Below are 23529 nucleotides of genomic sequence, written 5' to 3' on the forward strand. Positions count from 1 at the left end.
TAACTAGTACCAATACTACCTTTACCCTGTCTAACTAGTACCAATACTCCCTTTACCCTGTCTAACTAGTACCAATACTCCCTTTACCCTGTCTAACTAGTACCAATACTCCCTTTACCCTGTCTAACTAGTACCAATACTCCCTTTATCCCTGTCTAACTAGTACCAATACCCCCGTTACCCTGTCTAACTAGTACCAATACCCCCGTTACCCTGTCTAACTAGTACCAATACTCCCTTTACCCTGTCTAACTAGTACCAATGCCCCCTTTACCCTGTCTAACTAGTACCAATACTACCTTTACCCTGTCTAACTAGCACCAATACTCCCTTTACCCTGTCTAACTAGTACCAATACTCCCTTTACCCTGTCTAACTAGTACCAATACTCCCTTTACCCTGTCTAACTAGTACCAATACCCCCGTTACCCTGTCTTAACTAGTACCAATACTCCCTTTACCCTGTCTAACTAGCACCAATACTCCCTTTACCCTGTCTAACTAGTACCAATCCCCGTTACCCTGTCTAACTAGTACCAATACTCCCTTTACCCCCTGCACCAATACTCCCTTTACCCTTTAACTAGTACCAATACTCCCTTTACCCTGTCTAACTAGTACCAATACTCCCTTTACCCTGTCTAACTAGTACCAATACTCCCTTTACCCTGTCTAACTAGTACCAATACTCCCTTTACCCTGTCTAACTAGTACCAATACTCCCTTTACCCTGTCTAACTAGTACCAATACTCCCTTTACCTAACTAGTACCAATACTCCCTTTACCCTGTCTAACTAGTACCAATACTCCCTTTACCCTGTTTAACTAGTACCAATACTACCTTTACCCTGTCTAACTAGTACCAATACTCCCCTAGCTGACAGCTGGAGCAGAACATCCTTTCACCCTGATTCCATTGCTGTTATTTGGAGCATGAGTTTTTAATTTACAATGATAAATAGGCCTATATCAAGATAAGAAGCTAATATGAAGTTAACTAGTTGATGATATTTCACTTAGCTATAGTATGTAAAGTTGACTAGATAGCTAGCTAACAAGCAGCTCATTAGTCTACACACAGTGGCCTGCTGCAGATAGCTAGCTAACAAGCAGCTCATTAGTCTATACACTGTGGCCTGCTGCAGATAGCTAGCTAACAAGCAGCTCATTAGCCTACACACAGTGGCCTGCTGCAGATAGCTAGCTAACAAGCAGCTCATTAGTCTATACACTGTGGCCTGCTGCAGATAGCTAGCTAACAAGCAGCTCATTAGCCTACACACTGTGGCCTGCTGCAGATAGCCAGCTAACAAGCAGCTCATTAGTCTGCTGCAGATAACTAGCTAACAAGCAGCTCATTAGTCTATACACTGTGGCCTGCTGCAGATAGCTAGCTAACAAGCAGCTCATTAGTCTATACACTGTGGCCTGCTGCAGATAGCTAGCTAACAAGCAGCTCATTAGTCTATACACTGTGGCCTGCTGCAGATAGCTAGCTAACAAGCAGCTCATTAGTCTATACACTGTGGCCTGCTGCAGATATCTAGCTAACAAGCAGCTCATTAGTCTATACACTGTGGCCTGCTGCAGATAGCTAGCTAACAAGCAGCTCATTAGCCTATACACTGTGGCCTGCTGCAGATAGCTAGCTAACAAGCAGCTCATTAGTCTACACTGTGGCCTGCTGCAGATAGCTAGCTAACAAGCAGCTCATTAGTCTATACACTGTGGCCTGCTGCAGATAGCTAGCTAACAAGCAGCTCATTAGCCTACACACTGTGGCCTGCTGCAGATAGCTAGCTAACAAGCAGCTCATTAGCCTACACACAGTGGCCTGCTGCAGATAGCTAGCTAACAAGCAGCTCATTAGCCTACACACTGTGGCCTGCTGCAGATAGCTAGCTAACAAGCAGCTCATTAGCCTACACACAGTGGCCTGCTGCAGATAGCTAGCTAACAAGCAGCTCATTAGCCTACACACTGTGGCCTGCTGCAGATAGCTAGCTAACAAGCAGCTCATTAGCCTACACACAGTGGCCTGCTGCAGATAGCTAGCTAACAAGCAGCTCATTAGTCTACACACAGTGGCCTGCTGCAGATAGCTAGCTAGCTCACAATACAGCGTTTAACATTTCCCAAAGGTATTTACTTACTGTATATAGGTTCACGCCTACGCCCACGACATGAACCCCATACTGTATATGACGGCTGGCAGTTTGCACCTGGTATTGTCCTTAAGCTAAGATAAATTAGCATATATACACACACACAGTCAATGTCAAAATTAATTTGATAAAATCCTTCTTATATCAGCATCTTGTATTTATTACGGAACCCTATTAGTTGTTACCAAGGCAACAGCTCCTGGGTTCCAGCAACATAAGACAGTTCCATTTCACAACACCTTACGCAACACATTCAGTGTTGTTCCCTCAGGCCACCACTCCACCGCCACGTCCATGTGTATTTATTAAGGATCCCCATTAGCTCTGCCAAGGTAGAAACGACTCTTATCTTGGGGTCCAGCAAAAATTAAGGCAGTTATACAATTTTTAAAAAACAATACATTCATTACAGATTTCACAACACACTAAGTGTGCGCCCTCTGGCTACTACACTACAACACAAAATCCACGTGTTTGTGTATAAAGTGCGTATGTTATCGTGTATGCATGTGTCTCTTTTCACAGTCCCCACTGTTCCATAAGGTGTATTTTCATCGGTTTAAAAAAAAAAAATATTTTACTGCTTACATGACTTACCTGATGTGAAATATACTGTAGTTCCTTGTAGTCATGGCTCTATGTAGTACTGTGCGCCTCCCATAGTCTGTTCGGGACTTGGGAACTGTGAAGAGACCTCTGGTGGCATGTCTTGTGGGGTATGTATGGGTGTCTGAGCTGTGTGCCAGTAGTTCAAACAGACAACTCGGTGCTTTAAACATGTCAATACCTCTCATAAATACAAGTAATGATGAAGTCGATCTCTCCTCCACTTTGAGCCAGGAGAGATTGACATGCATATTATTAATGTTAGCTCTCCGTGTACATCCAAGGACCAGCCGTTCCGCCCAGTTCTGAGCCAATTGCAATTTTCCTGAGTCCTTTTTTGTGGCACCTGACCACACAACTGAACAGTAGTCCAGGTGCGACAAAACTAGGGCCGGTTGGACCTGCCTTGTTGATAGTTTTGTTAAGAAGGCAAAGCATCACTGTTGTATCAACATGTTTTGACCATGACAGTTTACAATCCAGGGTTACTCCAAGCAGTTTAGTCACCTCAACTTGCTCAATTTCCACATTATTCATTACAAGATTTAGGGAATGATTTGTCACAAATAAGCTTTTATTTGTTGAAATATTTAGGACCAATTTACTTAATCTGAATGTAACTGCAGTTCTTCGTTAAGTTTTGCAGGCCGATTTCAAGTTTTCATAACAATTGGTAATCGACCTTCTTGGAAGCAGATTATGGCCGATTACATTGCACTCCACGAGGAGACTGTGTGGCAGACTGACCACCTGTTACGCGAGTGCAGCATCAAAAGGAACTTGAGGCTGCAAGGAGCCAAGGTAAGTTGCTAGCTAGCATTAAACTTATCTTATAAAAAAAACTAGCAATCTTCATAATCACTAGTTAACTACACATGGTTGATGATATTACTAGGTTAACTAGCTTGTCCTGCATTGCATATAATCAATGCGGTGCCTGTTAATTTATAATCGAATCACAGCCTACTTCAATTTTGCCAAACGGGTGATGATTTAACAAAAGCACATTCGCGAAAAAAGCACAATCGTTGCACAAATGTACCTAACCATAAACATCAATGCCTTTCTTAAAATCAATACACAGAAGTATATATTTTTAAACCTGCATATTTAGTTAAAATAAATTTATGTTAGCAGGCAATATTAACTAGGGAAATTGTTACTTCTCTTGCGTTCAGTGCAAGCAGAGTCAGGGTATATGCAGCAGTTTGGGCCGCCTGGCTCGTTGCGAACTGCGTGAAGACCATTTGTTCCTAACAAAGACCGTAATTAATTTGCCAGAATTTTACGTAATTATGACATAACATTGAAGGTCGAGCAATGTAACAGGAATATTTAGACTTAGGGATGCCACCCGTTCGATAAAATACGGAACGGTTCCGTATTTCACTGAAATAATAAATGTTTTGTTTTCGAAATTATAGTTTCCGGATTTTACCATATTAATGACCAAATGCTCGTATTTCTGTGTGTTATTATAATTAAGTCTATGATTTGATAGAGCAGTCTGACTGAGCAGTGGTAGGTAGCAGTAGGCTCATAAGCATTCATTCAAACAGCACTTAGCACTGTTTATGACTTCAAGCCTATCAATTCCAGAGATTAGGCTGGCAATACTAAAGTGCCTGTAAGAATATCCAATAGTTAAAGGTATATGAAATACAAATTGTATAGAGAGAAATAGTCAACCCGTCATAATTTCTATAACTACAACATAAAACTTCTTACATGGGAATATTGAAGACTCATGTTAAAAGGAACCATCACATGCTCTCATGTTCTGAGCAAGGAACTTAAACGTTAGCTTTCTTACATGGCACATATTGCACTTTTACATTCTTCTCCAACACTGTGTTTTTACATTATTTAAACCAAATTGAACATTTTTCATTATTTATTTGAGACCAAATTGATTTTACGTGTCATTATTACAAATATAATATATATAAAATAAAAGAAATTGACCGATTTAATCGGTATCGGCTTTTTTTGTTCCTCCAATAATCGGTAGCGACATTGAAAAATCATAAATCGGTCAACCTCTATTTTTCAGTCATGTCAAATCTCATGTATCCTATGGAGAGGAGAAGGACAACGGTCATTGTTTCAGTCACTGATACGGTTGTATAGCCGTGGATTAGGGTGAGGAATGTGGGCCGAGGTCAGACGAAGTGAGAAGGAACAGTCACCACTTAAGTTCCTGCCTAGCAACAGAGATGTAATTGGTCTGTCCAGAGGTGAGGAATGTGGGCCGAGGTCAGATGAAATGTGAAGGAACAGTCACCACTTAAGTTCCTGCCTAGCAACAGAGATGTAATTGGCTGTCCAGAGGTGCAAAGAGGCCAAAGGTCCAGCTGGAAGAAGAGTGTAATTCTATGTGCCTCTGTGTAAACAGCTGTTTGACCCAGTGGGTAAATAAACTTGGTTTGAGCTTTTTGACTAGTTCTCCGTTTGTTTGTTTTTCCCTCCGTTTGTCAGAACACTAGAACACTAGTGAACAATACGCCAGCAGCTCATTTGAGTAAGCTATAGGAATTTTGTATGCAGGCTAACATTTTCCATAATATATTTACTTACTTGAATAGGTTCTCCCACTGCCTCCGTTCTCTGGGGTCCTTACAAAAAAAATGAAATAATGGGCAGTCTTCCCGAAGTTTTCCGGCGATAGTCTAAACGCAGCCAGTCGTGATGGGAGGACTTCTAACGGGCTGACTGGTGTTCCAACATGGCGCCTGGTGCGGTTGCTAGGTGATTTGTGACGCAAACGCAAGTCATCTTTATGTAGATGTGTAAAACACCTTGCCGTGTTTGCAAACATCGCCGCATGAGGGCAATGCAATGGGCGTCTACTTTGAAGAATCCAAAATATAACATATTTTGATTTGTTCAGCACGTTTTTGCTTACTACATGATTCCATATGTGTTATTTCATAGTTTTGATGTCTTCACTAATATTCAAGAATGTAGAAAATAGTAAAAATAAAGAAAAACCCTTGAATGAGTAGGTGTTCTAAAACTTTTGCCTGGTAATGTACATCAAGCTGCCTCAAACAACCAGGAGAAAGACTCCTGTTACTATACTGTGGTACTGGATAGACTAGAGTCCTGTTACTGTACTGTGGTACTGTATAGACTAGAGTCCTGTTACTACACTGTGGTACTGTATAGACTAGAGTCCTGTTACTATACTGTGGTACTGTATAGACTAGAGTCCTGTTACTGTACTGTGGTACTGTATAGACTAGAGTCCTGTTACTGTACTGTGGTACTGTATAGACTAGAGTCCTGTTACTGTACTGTGGTACTGTATAGACTAGACTCCTGTTACTATACTGTGGTACTGTATAGACTAGAGTCCTGTTACTATACTGTGGTACTGTATAGACTAGAGTCCTGTCCAGGGGAAGCACTCTACATCAAGCTTCCTCACTACAGAAACAGGAAATAGGCTCCTGCTACTATGAGTCATTTTGGACAAGATATGCCATGTGCAAGGCTATGTACCTACTTATATAATTTACATTTAGCAATATCCAAATAATATAATGAACAACAGAGGGTTTATATTGTATCAAATTAATCAAAGCTCAAAGAAAACAAAATACACATCTACAAATATTTAATCTGATTTTAGACATGATCATGTCTCGAGATGAAAAAACAGGCCTATTTTTTAGAATTATTTAATTTAAACAATATGATTTAATTTGGCATGAACATAAAACACAAATTCTCAGGTCAAAAACATAAGTCAGAACACAGCCTCTCTATTCTCTCATGTGATTTCAGGTCCTCTGCCCGGGAAAATGTCTTTCCACAATTAGAGCAGTGGTATGTCTTCTCCTGTGTATGTATCCTCTGATGTGATTTCAGGCTCGCTAACTGAGTAAAACTCCTTCCACATTGTGAGCATTGGTAGGGATTTTCTCCTGTGTGTATTCTCTCATGCCTTTTCAGGCCTTCTAACCACCTAAAACTATTTTCACAGTGGGAACAGCGGTAGGGCTTTTCTCCTGTGTGTATTCTCTCATGCCTTTTCAGGCCTTGTAACCACCTAAATGTCATTCCACATTGGGAGCAGTGGTAAGGCTTCTCTTCAGAGTGCGTTCTCTTGTGTATTTTCAGGTTCTCTAACTCTTTAAAACTCTTTTCACACTGGGAGCATTGAAAAGCATTTTCTCCTGTGTGTATCCTCTCATGCTCTTTTAGGTTCCGTGAATTAGTAAAACTCTTTCCACAGTGGGAGCAGTGGTGTGGTCTTGCTGGTTTGGACGTCTCTGGCTCTGGTTCCCCTAAAGGACTCTTCTCGCTGTCAGAGTGAGAGTCTGGTCTCTCTCCTGCCAAAGACAGAGCATTTAGTTAAATACTAAACAAAGACCTAAATGAAATCGCCACATCATAAAACTGTCTTCCTATGAGGTTTAATTTAGACTGGGCCCCTCAATAACCTGAGGCCAGAACTGCAACGGTGCTGGGTTTTTCATGCTCAACAGTTTCACCTGTGTATCAAGAATGGTCCACCATCCAAAGGACATCCAGTCAATTTGACATTTACATTTGAGTGATTTAGCAGACACTCTTATCCAGAGCCACTACAGTAGTGAGTCATTTAGCAGACTCTCTGATCCAGAGCCACTACAGTAGTGAGCCATTTAGCAGACTCTCTTATCCAGAGCCACTACAGTAGTGAGTCATTTAGCAGACACTCTTATCCAGAGACACTACAGTAGTGAGCCATTTAGCAGACTCTCTTATCCAGAGCCACTACAGTAGTGAGTCATTTAGCAGACTCTCTTATCCAGAGCCACTACAGTAGTGAGTCATTTAGCAGACACTCTTATCCAGAGACACTACAGTAGTAAGTCATTTAGCAGACTCTCTTATCCAGAGAAACTACAGTAGTGGGTCATTTAGCAGACTCTCTTATCCAGAGAAACTACAGTAGTGGGTCATTTAGCAGACACTCTTATCCAGAGAAACTACAGTAGTGGGTCATTTAGCAGACACTCTTATCCAGAGACACTACAGTAGTGAGTCATTTAGCAGACTCTCTGATCCAGAGCCACTACAGTAGTGAGCCATTTAGCAGACACTCTTATCCAGAGACACTACAGTAGTGAGTCATTTAGCAGACTCTCTTATCCAGAGAAACTACAGTAGTGAGCCATTTAGCAGACACTCTTATCCCGAGACACTACAGTAGTGAGCCATTTAGCAGACTCTCTTATCCAGAGCCACTACAGTAGTGAGTCATTTAGCAGACACTCTTATCCAGAGCCACTACAGTAGTGAGTCATTTAGCAGACTCTCTGATCCAGAGCCACTACATTAGTGAGTCATTTAGCAGACTCTCTTATCCAGAGCCACTTACAGTTAGTGCATTCATAGCTAGGTGGGACTACCACATATCACAAGTATTCGAAGTACACTTTTCCTCGATAAAGTAGCTATCAACAAAGTCAGGGGAGGGGTTGGGGTGTCAAGCGCAATTGTGTTGGTTCAGGATTTATAAAATAATTATAATACATTTGGGGATGAGGAATATTATTATTATTGTTTGTTTGTTGTACTTTTTACACATTTTTCTCCCCAATTTTGTGATATCCAATTGGTAGTTACAGTCTTGTCCCATCGCTGCAACTCCCGTACGGACTCGGGAGAAGCTAAAGTTCGAGAGCCACGCGTCCTCCGAAACACGACCCTGCCAAAGCCGCTTAACCCGGAATGCAGCTGCACCAATGTGTCGGAGGTAAAACACCGTTCAACTGGCGACCAGAGTCAGCATGCAGGCACCCGGGTCCACCACAAGGAGTCGCTAGAGCACCATGGGACAAGAAAATCCTGGCTGGCCAAACTCTCCCCTAACCCGGACGACGCCGGGCCAATTGTGCGTCGTCGTCATGGGTCTCCCGGTGACACAGTCTGGGATCGAACCCGGGGCTCTAGTGATGCCTCAAGCACTGCAATGCCTTAGACCGCTGCTCCACTAAGGGCCTATGCTAAATAATTTACAACCGTTGTCTGCCCAGTTGATAATGACTCGCTGAAACTACATACAATGCCTTCAGAAAGTATTCACATCCCTTGACTTATTACACACAAAAAAATGTGTAGCTACATCTCAGACTGCTATGGAATGTTGAGTGGAAGCTTTCCTTCATGTGGAATGACTAGCTAGTTTAGTCCAGGGCTGGACGGAATGGAAGGTATAAGGTCTGATGTGATTGGGTGCTGCTAAAATTGATTCATAGTTTTGGTTGGTTGGTGCAGCATTGTAATTCTATGGTTGCGCGTCCTTACTAAATATTGACAGGAGCGCTACAACAACAAAAAACACCGCTGTTTAACATGGTACTTACTGTATGTACCGGTGTTCATCAGATCTCCAGCCTGCTCTTCCTCTTCTTCCAATGTGACCGTCATCTCCGTCACGCCAAAACAGTCTTCCTCTTCTTTCACTGCGACAGTCATCTCCGTCACGCCAAAACAGTCTTCCTCTTCTTTCACTGCGACAGTCATCTCCATCACGCCAAAACAGTCTTCCTCTTCTTTCACTGCGACAGGCATCTCCGTCACGCCAAAACAGTCTTCCTCTTCTTTCACTGCGACAGGCATCTCCCCCTCTTCAACCCCCAAAACTCCATCCTCCTCTTCTTTCACAGTAACATCATCCTCTTCTTCTTTCACTCTGTAAGCTTCTTCCTCTTTTTCTTTCACTGGTACAGCCTCCTCTCCCTCCTCTTTTAAGAGAGTTCCTTTCTCCATCCAACAGACCTCCTCTTTAGCAGGGGGGGAGTAGCTTCGTGAACTAATGGTCGGGGATGTTAGCTAGCTAGTTAGCATTAGCGACTAGACTAGTGCTAACTTAAATAGCCAGCTAGCTGAATAACAACGTCAATATGACATTAAATGGGGTAACTGAGTGTGTTCTTTTTAGGCATAGAAGTGTTTTCAAAACATAGCGGCATATAAACAACGAAATTGTCCCAAAGAACTTGAATGTTCCGACGTTGTTGTCCAGCGAGCTACCGAGGTGGCTGCAGTTGTTGAAGAAGCGTTCCGTCCACTAGATTATACGTCACAGTAGCAGCATGGCCTGAAATACACATATCGCCATCTGCTGTCTGGAGTGGATAAAGCAGTTGAGGAATTTTTTTATTTAAATTCTCAACTATTAAATAATATACCGTATCAACAACACAACCAGTCTTATACAATGGATGGGGTGAAAAATGACATCTGAACTGAGCTTTTCGTCTATTCTGTGGCAGTACACTGGAACTGAAGTAGTTAGTCAAAATCAGCGTGGTTTTCAGAGCACAAACAGAAATATAACACAAGGTCAAGTCATTTTATACACATGAATTAGATAGTTACGATTAACTAGTGAAGCCACAATGTACATTCACATAAAACAGTCCAATGTTGCAGTTAGTTAACAAGCTAGCTAGCTAGTTAGCTAATATGAACTATGCACGGCTGTAACACAATCAAAACAAGTCATCAAAAATATAGCACTTGCATACATATCTACAACTAAAGGAACATTACACTTTATACCTAGTCAGATATATTATCTAACTAAGTGTCGTGTCTTTGGCTATGTCGGATTAAGTGATATGACACGCTATTCTATAAAATCCTTTCTCTGTAATTAATATTAGCTGATTGAGCTAATCATGTAAATGTAATTAACTAGAGAGTCGGGCACCACGAAATAATATTTATAGAGCTGTTATCTTCCGAATAAACTCTTAAAGACCTAGTAATATTTTACATCAATAGCAGTCAATATTAATCGTCACCTTAATTCAGTCTCATCTGAAAGTTGTAAATTCTTGGTTATCTTCATGAACCCTGGCTAACAAGTTGAATCAGCAATACAAAATTGGGTTTAATTATTTATTTACTAAATACCTAACTAATCACACAGAATTACATATACACAGAATTAATCATACCTTGATTACAAATTATGTCATAAAGGAAAATGTCCCTAGCGGGCGGAACAGATATGACAGCTGGTTACACAAAGAAAAGGGGGCTGGGTTTGAGTGAAAGAGCGGGAAGACTGAAGAACAAAGGGAGAAGCGATGTCTCTATTGGGCCGTAGGCAGCTACTCTATCGTAAATACAGAATCTTATGCATTCTAAATTACCGCCCATTTGGAAAAGGAAAATGCAATAAATATTTTCTCTGAGCGGCGCTTCGTTAGGTTGGTCGTAGATGCTGTTCGTGTTGGCCAACAGAGATCTTCCTATCCTCGGAAGAATGTCTCTGGTGGTAAATTGGATACGTTGTAGTAACGTCGTTGTGTGGTAGACAGGTTACTCTGTCTGTTCTTTCCTAGCCCACGTTTGCAGCTGCTGTTACTAACTCAACGGCTAGGAGGTATCACTTCTGTAGCGAATAAGAGTTCAAAGTTCATACCATTCGCAACCAAAGCTCACGCTGAGGTTGGCTTCATTCTGTAGTTATTATCTGAACCCTTCTGGACATCGGATCGTCATCGTAATGTACCCGGAACAGGAGGTTATATTGTCGTCAAGGCTTTATATAGGAAGGGTTAGGAGGGCGTGTCTCATAGTTTATAACCAATGTCTCTTCACGTGGGCGGGACACTGAGTCGGGCCTAATTCACTCATGAAAACCCAATTCTCACATTTTAGAAGCTAAAATCACATTTCATCCCCTCACAAATAATTTCATATTCAAACATTTAAATTGCACAACAATTCCATGTGAATCTGATACTATAATGTGTAGACTTTCCACTGTACAAGTTATGTCACCTTATCATTGATGAGAATGTCTCAGATGGCTTAATATTCCTTAAGTACCAACTGATTGTATTACCAAAATATGTTTAATTTCCCCCCACCTTCTGATGTTCCCAGAATCTCTATGTTAACCAAGGGATTTTCAAATGTCACATCAGTTGGGTAGAGAGAGGAAAAAGGGGGGAGAGGTATTTATGACTGTCATAAACCTACCCCCAGGCCAGCATCGTGACAAAGGTTATGTCTTACCGTCTCAGCAGAATAAAGGCTAATTATGGGTCGGTTTTGAATCACTGTTAACTCCCTTAGATTTCCCTACACACAGTAGAGAGAACAGAGGTTCACTCTCTCCTCTTGGCCCGGAGTCTATTACTGCTGCTGGGTCAGGCCGTTTGAATCACTGTTAACTCCCTTAGATTTCCCTACACACAGTAGAGTGAACAGAGGTTCACTCTCTCCTCTTGGCCCGGAGTCTATTACTGCTGCTGGGTCAGGTCGTTTGAATCACTTTAACTCCCTTTGTTCTCTCTACTGTGATGTAGGAAAATCTGAGGTTCTCCTCTTGGCCCGGACTCCATTACTCCATTACTGCTGCTGGGTCGTTTGCCATGTCTTCTGCCATTTCTGTAAACTACCAACGATGATTACTTATGTAACCATGGTTATGTGAGCTATTGGATCACTCCAATATGGTGTCCTTACTCTCGGCAGGATACATTCCAAGTACAGGATGGCAACAACAACTGCCCGAGTTACACCAGGAACGCACCATCCCTCTAACAGTGCTCAGACTGTCCGCAACAGGCTGAGAAAGGCTAGACAGAGGGCCTGCAGGCCTGTTGTAAGGCAGGTCCTCACCAGACATCACCTGCAACTACGTCGCCTATGGGCACAAACCCACCGTCGCTGGACCAGACAGGACTGACAGGATCCTCCTCCCTCATGTGGTACCCTTCCTGCAGGCTCATCCTGACATGACCCTCCAGCATGACAATGCCCCCAGCCATACTGCTCATTCTGTGTGTGATTTCCTGCAAGACAGGAATGTCAGTGTTCTGCCATGGCCAGAGAAGAGCCCGGATCTCAATCCCATTGAGCACGTCTGGGACCTGTTGGAGGGATCGGAGGGTGAGGGCTAGGGCCATTCCCCCCCAGAAATGTCAGGGAACTTGCAGGTGCCTTGGTGGAAGAGTGGGGTAACATCTCACAGCAAGAACTGGCAAATATGGTGCAGTCCATGAAGAGGAGATGCACTGCAGTACTTAATGCAGCTGGTGGCCACACCGGATACTGACTGTGACTTTTGATTTTGACCCCCTTTTTTCAGGGACACATTATTGCATTTTCTGTTAGTCACATTTCTGTGGAACTTGTTCAGTTGTTGAATCTTGTTATGTTCATACAAACATTTACACATGTTAAGTTTGCTGAAAATAAACGCAGTTGACAGTGAGAGGACGTTTCTTTTTTTGCTGAGTTTTGCTGCCGCCCGCACTACCCCGGCACTGAATTGGTTAATATGTTTCAATCAAATCATGTTTTATTTATACAGCACATTTCAGACATGAATGTAATGACTTCACAGGAAAATACTAATAAAAAACACAAACATAATAAAACCTGAAAGACTAATGAGCATTCTAAGAAAATGGCATTGAATAAAATAGTAAGACCAGACAGGACTGACATCCTTTCAGGTTGAAATTAATGAACATTTGAACATCTTTGGCCATGTTCTGTTATAAAAATCCACCCGGCACAGCCAGAAGAGGACTGGCCACCCCTCATAGCCTGGTTCCTCTCTAGGTTTCTTCCTAGGTTCTGGCCTTTCTAGGGAGTTTCTCCTAGCCACCGTGCTTCTACACCTGCATTGCTTGCTGTTTGGGGTTTTAGGCTGGGTTTCTGTACAGCACTTTGAGATATCAGCTGATGTAAGAAGGGCTTTATAAATACATTTGATTTCATTTGAGTAAGAATAGGATACGATAGATATGCCGTCCAAAATATATTGTACCAAGAAATAGTCAGTTGGTTGCATAAATAATTGTGATTACTATGTCACATGTTACATTACATTGACATTATGATCAAAACCAAATGTAAAACCAAATGATCTCCAATATGTATTGGAGAACTTAATGGTGAGGCATGGAATAATAAAACATGTATCTTTTGTCAGGCTGAATGTTTGAAATATGAGGTGATTTGATTCATGCTTCTTCAGTAGTGGGATAAAGACAATTAGCATATTTACAAACAGAAATACAGCTGACAAAGTACAAATCAGTTAACCCACTGTTCCTAGGCCGTCATTGAAAATAAACATTTGTTCTTAAATGACCTGCAAAGTTAAATAAAGGTTGAATAAATTAATAAAAAAATAAAAAACTAAAACACTTGTTTTGACAACTGGCAATAAATCACTGATATCGATTAAGGGGGAAATCAGGTTGTAGGTGCTGTTGAAACTAACAAAAAAAACATGGAAATGGGAGACATATTTTACCTCACAGGTTAGAGGACAACCTGCAGAAGACAGTCAGCTACATTTTGGAGTGACGTGTTGAAATTTCGGGGTCCCCAAAACGAAGAGAAACAGTACACATATTTAGCATCACTCACATCAATATCACGTTGAAATCAATTGCACAAGAGGGGGAGATGAGGTTGCACGACCTGATAAAACTAACAGCTCAAAAAACACACGGAATCTAGGAATAATGTGTACATCACTGTTTAGAGGACAACATGTAGAAGACAGCTCGCTACATTTTGAAGTGTTGCATTTTGATTCAAGTGGGTCGCCAACGAGGTAAGTGTAACGCAACAAGTTCTTGTTAATCATATAAATAGTACTCTTTCATTTCAGAACCTGGATTCCCCTGATGAGGCTAATATCCACATCACACTGAAATCAATAGAACAGGGGCAAAATATTAGGGTTCTACATTGTCACATTATTAATTAAAATACGCCTTCCACAACGTTACAAACATTCTACATTGTGACATTATTTCATTGAAATCATGAAACAACTCCTTCATGTATTTTCTGATGTTTAATCAGAGATCTTTTATCAGAGTATCTCTTCCCACATTGATCACAGCTAAATTATTTTTCTCCTGTGTGTTTTTTCAGATGTACCATCAGGCAGCTTGAGCGAATAAAACTCTTCCCACATTGCTTACAGCTATGAGGCCTCTCTCCAGTGTGTGTTCTCTGGTGTGATAGTAATGTATATAATTTTGAAAATATCTTTCCACATTCAGAGCAGCTATAAGGTTTCTCTCCAGTGTGAATTCTCTGGTGTGATTGTAATGTATATAATTTTGAGAAGGTCTTCCCACACTCAGAGCAGCAGTGAGGTTTCTCTCCAGTGTGTATTCTCAGGTGTCCTATCAGGTTGCTTGATTGAGCAAAACTCTTCCCACATTGATTACAGCTATAAGGTTTCTCTCCTGTGTGTGTTCTCTGGTGTGATTTAAAATTTCCTGAGATAGAAAAACTCTTTCCACAGTCAGAGCAGTGGTAAGCTTTCTCTCCTGTGTGTATTCTCTGGTGTATAGTCAGATGGCTAGATGAAACAAAACTCTTCCCACATTGATCACAGCTATAAGATTTCTCTCCTGTGTGTGTTCTCTGGTGTATTGTCAGACGGCTAGATGAAACAAAACTTTTCCCACATTGATTACAGCAATAAGGTTTCTCTCCTGTGTGTGTTCTCTGGTGTTTAGTCAGAGAGCTCGAAGTAACAAAACTCTTTTTACATTGATCACAGCTATACGGTTTCTCTCCTGTGTGTGTTCTCTGGTGTATAGTCAGACAGCCAGATGTAACAAAACTATTCCCACATTGATCGCAGCTGAAAGGTTTCTCTCCAGTGTGAATTCTCTGGTGTGATTGTAATGTATATAATCTTGAAAAGGTCTTCCCACAGTCAGAGCAGCGTTGAGATTTCTTCTCTGTGGATATCTGCTGGTGTTTTTTGAGGGTTTCTGATGTGGAGAGACTCTTCTTTGCCTCATCAGCTTCATGATGTTGTTGAGGCTCCCCAGAGGATCCACAATAGTCATATCTCTCTCCTGTGTGAACAACAAAGTCAGGCAGATGGTTATAGGCCCACAACAGCAGAAATCAGAAACTGTTTATTTGAGCTAAAAAGGTGATGCCCATGATGTTGTGCAACAATTCACGTCTGTAATGACATTTAAATGCTTTGATAAACTTATTTGACAATTGTCTTAAGACAAATCTGCCCCGATTCAAGCCTTCCAGAAGCACCCCCAGATCATCACCAATCTTCCACAAAATTTCAGTGGGTGCGAGACACTGTGGCTTGTAGGCCTCTCCAGGTCTTGCACCCACTGTGAAATTTGGTGGAGGATCGGTGATGATCTGGGGGTGCTTCAGCAAGGCTGGAATCGGGGCAGATTTGTCTTTTGTGAAGGACGCATGAATCAAGCCACGTACAAGGTCGTCCTGGAAGAAAACTTGCTTCCTTCTGTTCTGACAATGTTCACCAAAACTCTTGAGGATTGTTTTTTTCCAGCAGGACAATTATGCTCCATGTCACACAGCCAGGTCAATCAAGGTGTGGATGGAGGACCACCAGCTCAAGACCCTCTCATGGCCCAATCTCCATACCCTGAACCCTCTAATATCATCCCTCTCACCAACACGTACAGCACCAAAAAAGTACCACTTATCAGTTGATTATGGACTAACAGTCTAACAGTTTGAAGGACACAACTGATGTTATTCTAGTTAAACAGTGAGAGACTAGTTGAGTTTCATACTGGGGCTAAATGGCTAATGTAATGATGCATTAAGCCATGTATATAATAATATATATATAGTACCAGTAAAACGTTTGGACACACTCATTTAAGGGCTTTTTAATTATTTATTTTTTTTTTTACTATTTTCTACATTGTAGAAGACATCAAAACTATGAAATAACACATGTGGAAACATATAGTAAATAAAAGTATTAAATCAAAATAGATTTTATATTTTAGATTATTCAAAGTAGCCACCCTTTGCCTTTCACGACAGCTTTGCACACTCTTGGTATTCTCTCAACCAGCTTCACCTGGAATGCTCTTCCAACGGTCTTGAAAGAGTTCCCACATATGCTGAGCACTTGCAGGCTGCTTTTCCTTCACTCTGCAGTCCAGCTCATCCCAAACCATCTCAATTGGGTTGAGGTCGGGTGATTGTGGAGGCCAGGTCATCTGATGCAGCACTCCATCACTCTCCTTCTTGGTCAAATAGCCCTTACACAGCCAAGAGGTGTGTTGGGTCATTGTTGTGTTGCGCAAACCAGATGGGATGGCATATCCCTTCAGAATGCTGGTAAAGTGTGCCTTGAATTCTAAATAAATCACAGATAGTGTCACCAGCAAAGCACCCCCACACCATCACATCTCCTCCTCCATGCTTCACGGTGGTAACTACACATGAGAAGATCATCCATTCACCTACTCTGTGTCTCACAAAGACACAGCGATTGGAACCAAAAATCGCAAATTTGGACTCATCAGACCAAAACATAGATTTTCACCGGTCTAATGTCCATTGCTCAAGTCTCTTAAACCCAGCAGGTCTCTTCTTATTATTGGTGTCCATTAGAAGTGGTTTCTTTTCATAAATTCATCCATGAAGGCCTGATTCACGTAGTGAAATCAAATGGAATCAAAAATCTCCAATTCGGACCCAAAGGACAGATTTCCACCGGTCTCATGTCCAGTGTTTCTTGGCCCAAGCAAGTCTCTTCTTCTTATTGGTGTCCTTTAGTAGTGGTTTCTTTGCAGCAATTCGACCATGAAGGCCTGATTCACACAGTCTCCTCTGAACAGTTGATGTTGAGATGTGTCTGTTATTTGAACTCTTAAGCATTAATTTGTGCTGCAATTTCTGAGACTGGTAACTCTAATGAACTTATCCTCTGCAGCAGAGGTAACTCTGGGTCTTCCTTTCCTGTGGCGGATCTCGTGAGAGCCAGTTTCATCATAGATCATGATGGAATGTTGTTTCTCTTTGCTTATTTGAGCTGTTCTTGCCATGTTGACTTGGCCTTTCACTAAATGGGGCTATCTTCTGTATACCACCCCTACCTTGTCACAACACAACTGATTGGCTCAAACACATTAAGAAGGAAATCAATTCCACAAATTCGCTTTTAACAAGGCACACCTGTTAATTGACATGCATTCCATTGTGTTACCTCATGAAGCTGGTTGAGAGAATGCCAAGAGTGCGCAAAGCTGTCATCAAGGCAAAGGGTGTCAACTTTGAAGAATCTCAGATATATTTAGATTTGTTTAACACTTTTTTTGGTTACTACATGATTCCATTTGTGTTATTTCATAGTTTTGATGTCTTCACTATTACTCTACATGGAGAAAATAGTAAAAATAAATAATAATAATAAACCCTGCACTGAGTAGGTGTGTCCAACCTTTTGACTGGTAAATGTCGATTGCTCAGAAGCCAGACAAGACTGGTCTGAAGGTAGTTTGGTACCAGTCTAATAAATTAATGGAAGTCTACAGTATTTAGAAGTTGTTTGGTGCCTAAAGGAGGAGGAGTCTCTGGTGACTACAACACTAATATGACCCCTCTGTTGAAAGGAGGAGGAGTCTCTCATCAACACCTACATTGTTTTGCTCTAGGAGGCCCAGAAGCCAGACAAGACTGGTCTGAAGGTAGTTTGGTACCAGTCTAATAAATTAATGGAAGTCTACAGTATTTAGAAGTTGTTTGGTGCCTAAAAAACAGGTTTAATATGTAAAATAAAATAGTTTAGTTTTCAGTTTTTTGGTTATTCATTGTTAAGCCTACAACATGTTTAAACTTTCGGTCTGGTAGACATTAGTCGTATAGTGTATATATATATTCATTTGAAGTCTAAAGTTAACATACACCTTAGCCAAATACATTTAAACTCAGTTTTTCACAATTCCTGACATGTATTTCCCTGTTTTAGGTCAGTTAGGATCACCACTTTATTTTAAGAATGTGAAATGTCAGAATAATAGCAGAGAGAATTATTTATTTCAGGGTTTATTTCTTGCATCACATTCCCAGTGGGCCAGAAGTGTACAGACACTCAATTAGTATTTGGTAGCATTGCCTTTTAATTGTTTCACTTGGGTCAAACATTTCGTGTAGCCTTCCACAATAGGTTGGGTGAATTTTGGCCCATTCCTCCTGACAGAGCTGGTGTAACTGAGTCGGGTTTGTAGGCCTCCTTGCTCGCTCACGCTTTTTGTCAGTTCTGCCCACAAATTTTCTATGGAATTGAGGTCAGGGCTTTGCGATGGCCACTCCAATACCTTGACTTTGTTGTCCTTATACCATTTTGCCACAACTTTGGAAGTATGCTTGGGGTCATTGTCCATTTGGAAGACCCATTTGTGACCAAGCTTTAACTGATGTCTTGAGATGTTGCTTCAATATATCCACATAATTTTCTTTCCTCATGATGCCATCTATTTTGTAAAGTGCACCAGTCCCTCCTGCAGCAAAGCACCCCCACAACATAATGCTGCCACCCCCGTGCTTCACAGGTGGGATGGTGTTCTTCGGCTTGCAAGCCTCCCCCTTTCTCCTCCAAACATAATGCTGCCACCTCCATGTTTCACGGTTGGGATGGTGTTCTTCGGCTTGCAAGCCTCCCCTTTTCTCCTCCAAACATAACGATGGTCCGTTCTATTTGGTTTTCATCAGACCAGAGGACATTTCTCTAAAAAGTACAATCTTTGTCCCCATGTGCAGTTGCAAACCGTAGTCTGTCTTTTTTTATGGCGGTTTTGGAGCAGTGGCTTCTTCCTTGCTGAGTGGCCTTTTAGCTTATATAGGACTCGTTTTACTGTGGATATAGATACTTTTGTACCTGTTTCCTCCAGCATCTTCACAAGGTCCTTAGCTGTTGTTCTGGGATTGATTTGAACTTTTCACACCAAAGTATGTTCATCCCTAGGAGAAAGAACGCTTCTCTTTCCGTAGCAGTATGACGGTTGCGTGGTCCCACTGTGTTTATACTTGCGTACTATTTGTACAGATGAACGTGGTACCTTCAGGCGTTTGGAAATTGCTCCCAAGGATGAACCAGACTTGTGGAGGTCCACAATTTTTTTCTGAGGTCTTAATGATGTCAATTAGCCTATCATAAGCTTCTAAAGCATGACATAATTTTCTGGAATTTTCCAAGCTGTTTAAAGGCACAGTCAACTTAGTGTATGTAAACTTCTGACCCACTGGAATTGTGATACAGTGAATATAAGTGAACTAATCTGTCTGTAAAGAATTGTTGGAAAAATGTAGTGTGTCATGCACAAAGTAGAAGTAGACTTGCCAAAACTATAGTTTGTTAACAAGAAATGTATGGAGTGGTTGAAAAACGAGTTGTAATGATTCCAACCTAAGTGTATGTAAACTTCCGACTTCAACTGTATATATGATACAGCACACTGGCTGGTTCGTGTGTGGGTCTGTGTGTGGATCTGGGAAGAGGGGTGTGTCTGTGGCAATCCACTGATGTTTGGCGTGTAGCACGTTGGCAGTGCTTGCTGGGACTTGTAGTGCAGCGCATCGCGGACTACAAGCTGAAGCTGAACCAAACTGAATTGACAACCCAAATAATTGCGCGGGTTGGATAGAAATGTGTCACGGGTCGGATTGGGCCTGCGGGCCTCGTGTTTGACACGCGCTCTAGATAGTCTGTTTCCCCAGTGATCTGTAATAATAATTCACAGACAGTGATGATGTCATCTCACGGGGACGTGATCTAGATAGTCTGTTACCCCAGTGATCTGTAATAATAATTCACAGACAGTGATGATGTCATCTCATGGGGACGTGCTCTAGATAGTCTGCTTCCCCAGTCATCTGTAATAATAATAATTCACAGACAGTGATGATGTCATCTCACGGGGACGTGATCTAGATAGTCTGCTTCCCCAGTCATCTGTAATAATAATAATTCACAGACAGTGATGATGTCATCTCACAGGGACTTTGTTGCCATCTTGCTGCAAGTCTCTTTCAGGACATCCACCTCTCCCTGGGAGAACTGCAAACTGTTCTTTAGGTCTTAAACCTCTCTGGTCAGATCGGCCAATCTTTTGTTAGTTCAATCCACCAGTATTTGGACAAAGGCTCTTGAAGCTATTTTCCTGTTGCTGTAACAAATGCTTCTAGACATTTTTGTGTTGATGTAAAAGATCATGTACCTGTCATAGTTAAACACCGTCCTCTACATTCCTCCAACCCTTCTTTAACTTTGGGCGGCATGATGGATGCGACGTAGACTAACGCTGGTACACCACACTTTTCCAGCAGGCACAGCTCGTAAAGCCGATGGAAACCGCATCAAACAGAAGAGATTTAAATATCCACAAGCACAGGACTGAGGCTAACCGCATCACGGGATCCAAATTAAACAGGCTAGTAAACAAAAATGTTTTAAAAGGAAAAACTTTTCAAACGACTAACAGACTGTTGACCAATCGGGTTCACCTTGCTGCGTCACGTGGTTGCTAAGCTAATAGTCACGAAATCCCTTCTAAAAACCAGTCAAGAAAAATCAGCCTATTTTCCTCGAAAGTACATAATGTCACGATTGCAAAGCTTTACTATATTACAGAGGAGTTAATTATCACACATCTCTGAAAATATGTTGTGCTTCTTGTTCACGTAGGCTAATTCATGCTAATGTTATTTAGAATGTTATTTAGAGTGTTATTTAGAATTTTATCTAGAATGTTATTATAACGTTATCTATAATGGTATTTAGAATGTTATTTAGAATGTTATCTAGAATGGTGCTACATTGGAAAGCAGACGTTTTAAGGACTCCTGACCAATTGTGGTATTTTGTGTTTTAAAAAATATGTATATTACACTGATCATAACTTTTTTTTGGTACATAATGTTTCCACCATCATTTCCTATGACCAAAGAGAGCTTATAGACATCAGAACAGTTTTCACTAACCTTGATTTGGATAAAGACTTCTACAACAGCCTATCGACCTACCACTCAGGCTCAGCCCTTATAGCCACCCTGAAGAATATAACTTATAAATGCCTCAAATGTTTCAACTCTATTTCCCCATCAGTTATGACATCATGGATGAATTCTAGAATATACTGTATATCCTCGAAATCTGGTTTAAACCATCATTATGACATCATGGATGAATTCTAGAATATACTATATATCCTAGAAACCTGGTTAAACTATCATTATGACATCATGGATGAATTCTAGAATATCCTATATAGCCTAGACACCTGGTTAAACTATCATTATGACCTCATGGATGAATTCTAGAATATACTATATAGCCTCAAAATCTGGTTAAAACTATAATTTTGACCTTATGGATGGCCAGTCCTTGTATTCATAGTGTAGTGAATTCAGGGGGAGGCACTGAGCGAGAATCAAACATGGGTCCAGCGACTGTCAAGCCAACACCTTATACCTGTTATGCCAAGATGTCTGAACTTCTTGACGAGGTTGCTACAATAACTTTCTCTATGAATTTGAGAGTGGTTACATTTCTCCAGCCCCCATCCCTCAGTTGTTTACCAAACCAAGTCTAAGGGCAGCCATTTTGTTGCTATTTAAAACCTAGGTTGTCCTTTAAAAAAAAAATATATAAACCAATCTGCAGTTCAAACAATAACAAATCTGTCATTCCACCACTGTTTTGGTAATTAGATGATGGATGGGGCTGGAGAAATGTAACTACTCTCAAATTCATAGACAGACCTATGGATGCAAGGACTGACCATCCATGATATCAACATTATAGTTTTAACCATGTTGAGGCGATACAGTGTTCATTTACATTGTTTCTAAACATTAGAGGTTCTGATGGGGTACACCAGTTGAACTCAGAGCATGAAGCATGTGTTATATTCTTCAAGAATTAATGGCTAGAAATATATCATTTAAAAGTCCCAATACGGATGTAGCATTGCAGATTGTCCCTTAAACACCAAACACCACATCAGTTCAACAACTGTGCCTCTGTTTTTAAGACAGTACTTACTAGTGTTAATCAGGGAACGGTTTCTCAAAACCATCGTATTGCTAAGTTCATCGTTAGAACCATTGGATGCCTTAAGATGCATTAGGGAAACTGGGCCCAGATATCCCGTTTCCTCCTCCTTTTTCGATGTGACAGTCACCTCCCCCTCCTCCCCTACATCCTGGTCTTTCTCTTCCTCCTCTTCTTTTACTGTATCATCTTCCTCATCTTTCACTCCGAACACATCTTTCACTGAAACGTAGTTCTCTTCTTCTTTCACGGTAACAGCCTCCTCTTCTTCCTCCTCTTTCACGAGAGCTTCTTTCTCCGTCCAGCAGACCTCCTCTTCTTTAGCAAGAGAGTAGCTTAGTGAACTCATGGTTGGGGATGTTAGATAGCTAGGCTAGTGCTAACTTAAGAAGCCAGCTAGCTGACTAATAACAACAACGTAAATATGACATTAAATTGGATAACTAACTAGACAACAGAAGTGGGTTTAAAACACAGTGGCTCTACGGAAGCATCTAAAGCTTTATCGGTTCGTCTATGTTGTCTAGCAAGCTACGGAGGTGTCTGACTAACTGTTGCTACTGTTGAAAGAAGCGTTCCGTCCACTACATTATACGTCACACCAACAGCATCGCCTTAAAGTCTCAGACCGCCATCTGCTGACTGGAGTGGAAACGCAGTCGAGTAAAAATGTATATTTTATCTTCAGATAACAAGTTAAAGTGTAGGAAGCATGAGTTTTTACTCACCAGTGTAACAATACAGTGTGGTTAAATACTTAGTAAGCTAGTTGTCGTCACGATATGGTTACCTATAAGTACAAACAGTTATGTTTTTTTGCGTTATTACATATTTATTAACTTATTTCCGGATATCTTCTAAACTACCCACAATACACTATTTTTCAACGTCATATTGATTTACTC

General features: G+C 41.2%; 1 protein-coding gene across 1 annotated transcript; it reads right to left on the bottom strand.

Moving 5' to 3' along the window:
* Positions 1-6510: 6510 nt before the first annotated feature.
* LOC139394689 (zinc finger protein 3-like) lies at positions 6511-9779 on the bottom strand. The gene is made up of 2 exons (XM_071142781.1): positions 9132-9779; positions 6511-7109 (listed from the first exon to the last, which is right to left on the bottom strand). Exons 1-2 carry the CDS (start codon positions 9535-9537, stop codon positions 6511-6513), a joined length of 1005 nt encoding a protein of 334 aa, XP_070998882.1. The 5' UTR covers positions 9538-9779.
* Positions 9780-23529: the final 13750 nt, after the last annotated feature.

This window comes from Oncorhynchus clarkii, unplaced genomic scaffold, assembly GCF_045791955.1.
Source record: "Oncorhynchus clarkii lewisi isolate Uvic-CL-2024 unplaced genomic scaffold, UVic_Ocla_1.0 unplaced_contig_449_pilon_pilon, whole genome shotgun sequence".
Taxonomy (NCBI): domain Eukaryota; kingdom Metazoa; phylum Chordata; class Actinopteri; order Salmoniformes; family Salmonidae; genus Oncorhynchus; species Oncorhynchus clarkii.